Raw genomic sequence first — 3,865 nt, 5'->3', positions numbered from 1 at the left:
CCTTCCTTGATCCGGTGGGTATTCTCAGGGTGGGCGGCAGGCTTGCAAAATCCGGATTGACATTCGAGAACAAGCACCCTGCCTTACTGTAAACATAGGCTCACGGATCTCGTTATCGAGCACGTGCACCGCACGAACATGCACCCTGGTCGGCGCACGCTGCAATACCAGCTCACGCAACATTATTGGGTCCTCGGGGTGCATCGCGCTATACAACGCGTACTTTCGAGATGTCATCAATGTTTCCGCGTAAAGCCACACACCTCTCAGCCCCTTATGGCGGAACTACCGGCCGATAGGGTCCGACAGGCCAAGCCATTTTCGATCAGCGGCGTTGATTTCGCGGGACCGTTCAACATAGTTACGCGACGAGCCCGGGGGGTCTCCTCCGTCAAAGTGTACGCGTGCCTTTTCGTATGCTTTTCGGTTAAGGCGGTGCACCTGGAAGCCGCCTTCTCGTTGTCCACCGACTCCTTCCTCGCTGCGCTGCAACGCTTTGTGGCCCGACGCGGACGCTGCTCGCTTCTCTACAGCGACTGCGGAACGAATTTTGTAGGGGCCGCAAGGGAACTAGAAAGCCGCATGAGCCTCGCAGCGGAGCGAGAGAAGATCAAGTGGTCCTTTAATCCTCCCTTCGCGCCCCACTTCGGGGGCCTCTGGGAGGCGGGGGTCAAGACCTTTAAAACCCACCTGCGGCGGACCGTGGGTGATCAAGTCCTCTCAATAGAGGAATTCACGACGGTCCTCGCGCAGGTCGAGGCCGTCTTGAATTCCAGACCCCTCTGCCCGATGAGCACCGACCCTGCCGACCTCGAAGTCCTATCGCCGGGTCACTTCCTCACGATGGAACCGCTCGTCTCCGTTCCCACTCAAGACGTGACCCCGTTACCGATGAATCGGCTGAGTCGGTGGCAATTCGTCCAACGAATACACCAGGACTTCTGGAAGCGCTGGCATCAGGAGTATCTCCATACGCTGCAACAGCGTCCCAAATGGTGGACCTCAGTCAACCCGCTCGGTGTCGGTGCGTTAGTCCTCCTCAAGGACGCCAACATGCCTCCTCTGCGTTGGAGGCGAGGACGAGTGGAGGCGCTGCATCCGGGCAGCGACGGCGTCCCGCGTGTCGCCACGGTGCGGGTGGCGGACGGCACGATCACGCGTCCCCTAGTGAAGCTGCGCCCCCTGCCGGTGGGCCCTGCTCCACAGGCGACCGATTCAAATTGACAGTAAAATACAACTCGTTGTATTTTGGTGGGCGGTATGTTTGGCGCTCACCAAACTGTAGATAGATGCATGTATCATACTTAATTGTTTAGTCTCGTTACTCGTTGTACATAGTATTCTTGCGTACCTAGTCTTAAGTATTTCGGTGACTCGCGCGAAACGTCGGCGGATCGCGATCAACGCGGAATCGATAATTGCGCGACTCACCAATCGGTGCTGCCCTCGCTCACCCCACGAGGGCACCCGCCTGAAGAACAAGTACTCGCTCGCGACATTGTTCCAGCGCCGCGAGCTCTCGGCACTCATCGTTACGACGTCTCGGAGCACAGAGAGATTAACGGAGCACAGAGAGATTATCGGAGCAGGGAGACTTGCGCTAATATCCGGAGTCGCGAGATCATCCGCTCGCTCCCGGATAGTGCGATCGCCTACTTTCTCGGCCTGATTGTGTGCTGCCTTTAACTGCTTCCTACTGCTTGCTTGCTGCCGAGCCGAAGCATCCAGGAGTCGACGGCACAACGAACGGTGAGTCGCATTTGCTTAAGATAACTCGCTTTGGGGGAGACTTACACCCCCTGGTCCTTCGAGCTTCGCTTTATCGCAAATCCGGGTACGGCTCTACCGCCCCCCGAGCATCATCGAAACATTGATGACATCTCGAGAGTACGCGTTGTATAGCGCGATGCACCCCAAGGACCCAATAATGTTGCGTGAGCAGGTATTGCAGCGTGCGCCGACCAGGGTGCATGTTCGTGCGGTGCACGTGCTCGATAACGAGATCCGTGAGCCTATGTTTACAGGGCAGTAAGGCAGGGTGCTTGTTCTCGAATGTCAATCCGGATTTTGCAAGCCTGCCGCCCACCCTGAGAATACCCACCGGATCAAGGAAGGAAGCGAGTTTGCGAAAGGGCTTGGGGAGCCTTCCCCCGCTTTGAAGACAATCGATCTCATCGCGGAAAGCATCCGCCTGTACACTCTTCACAACGAGTAGTAACGCGGAATGCAGTTCGAGCTGATCTATGGCCAAAGTCGTAGGAGCAGATTTTGCACGGAAGTGATGTACAAACCTGAGAATGTATGCTATAATTCGGCCAATTTTCTCGATTGAAGAGAATCTTTCGAGCAATGAATGTACCGCGTCAGGCGGATTGAGCGCCACGAGCGATACGATTTTCTCCTCCTCGATCGGAAGGGTTTCCGAACCGTGGGAAGGCTCAACTCGGGGTTCGAAGCGAACAAGCCACTCTGGGCCCGCCCACCACATCGAACTGGCCACCAGATCGCGAGGATAAAGCCCGCGGGAGCAGTGATCCGCCGGATTGGACTCCGTGTCGACGTGACCCCAAGCTGATACCGGCACGTTGTCCTGAATGAGGGCAACGCGATTTCTAACGAAGGTCTTCCACCGTTGTGGTGCTGAGCGGATCCAGGCCCGGGCGACCTCGGAATCCGTCCAAGCATACTCGTCGTCAATGTCAAGGTGTCCGCGGAGGGTGCGCCGGACGTACGCGATTAATTTAGACAAGAGCAGAGCCGCGCAGAGCTCCAGACGGGGAATGGTGAGGGGGCGAAGCGGGGCGACCTTAGACTTGGCGCATAGTAATCGGACCCCGACGCCGTCGCGCGTAACGATTCGCGGATAAATCACGGCTCCGTACCCCAGCTCGCTGGCATCGCAGAACCCGTGGAGTTCGCAGCGATCTACATGGCACGAGTTAAACGCGCGAGGAACGCGAAGGGAAGATAACACGCCGAGCTCCGTCTGGAAACGACTCCAACTGCGACGAATGTCCATCGGAGGCTCATCATCCCAATCTAATTTGAGGGTCCACAGACGCTGAATTAAGCACTTCGCGGTAAAGGTGAGTGGGGCCAGAAAACCCAGGGGGTCGAATATGCGCGCTACTTCCGACAGTATAGTGCGTTTGGTGCACTCACGATCCAACGCGTTGACTTGAAACCCGAAACTGTCAGATTGTGAGTGCCACCGAAGGCCCAATATCTTCTGAGATTGATCTACGCTTGACTCGAAATCTAACATCGATTGGCTACATAACTACGGGTCGAGGCCCTCCAGCGCGGCAGGATGGCTGCTCGACCACTTTCGAAGCTCGAAGCCGGCGCTTCGGAGAAGCGATAGCAATTGGTCGCGGAGTGCGCGAGCCTGTTCCACCGTCCGAACGCTTGTCACGACGTCATCCACATACAGCGCCTCGAGTAGGGCTGTGAACGCTAGAGGATATTTCTCGCGGTATTGATGAGCTAACTGGAGCAAACAATAGATCGCCAAGAACGGGGAGGCGCTAAAGCCGAATGTAACGGTTTTGAGGAGATAGTCGAGGATGGGGTCCGACTCCGAGAAGCGCCAGATGATACGTTGGTAGTTGCATTGCTCCGGGCTTATCCAAATCTGGCGAAACATCTGCTTCACTTCCGCGGTTAGAGCGATTGCTCCGGCGCGGAACCGAAGCAGGATGGCGAGCAGGTCCTGCTGCAGCTTCGGACCGCTGAGCAGGGTGTCGTTGATCGACAGACCGTCCGGGCCTCGCGAGGACGCGTTGAACACTACCCGCAACTTAGTGGTAGTGCTATCAAGTTTATACACACCGTGGTGCGGTAGATAATAAATGTGGCCATCCGA

General features: G+C 56.6%; 2 protein-coding genes across 2 annotated transcripts; one reads left to right on the top strand and one right to left on the bottom strand.

The window, feature by feature from the left end:
* Positions 1 to 276: 276 nt before the first annotated feature.
* Positions 277 to 1,224, top strand: LOC112452224. Its single transcript, XM_025012339.1, has one exon. It carries the CDS (start codon positions 277 to 279, stop codon positions 1,222 to 1,224), a length of 948 nt encoding a protein of 315 aa, XP_024868107.1.
* A 2,056-nt stretch (positions 1,225 to 3,280) lies between these two features.
* LOC112452223 lies at positions 3,281 to 3,812 on the bottom strand (the record flags this gene model as incomplete). Its single annotated transcript, XM_025012338.1, has 1 exon — positions 3,281 to 3,812. A coding segment is annotated over one exon (532 nt), but the record flags the coding sequence as incomplete, so codon positions are not given.
* Between the last annotated feature and the right edge of the window lie 53 nt (positions 3,813 to 3,865).

Source organism: Temnothorax curvispinosus, unplaced genomic scaffold, assembly GCF_003070985.1.
Source record: "Temnothorax curvispinosus isolate PA1 unplaced genomic scaffold, ASM307098v1 QBEX01003062.1, whole genome shotgun sequence".
NCBI lineage: Eukaryota > Metazoa > Arthropoda > Insecta > Hymenoptera > Formicidae > Temnothorax > Temnothorax curvispinosus.
This window is presented reverse-complemented; position numbering and strand designations above follow the sequence as displayed.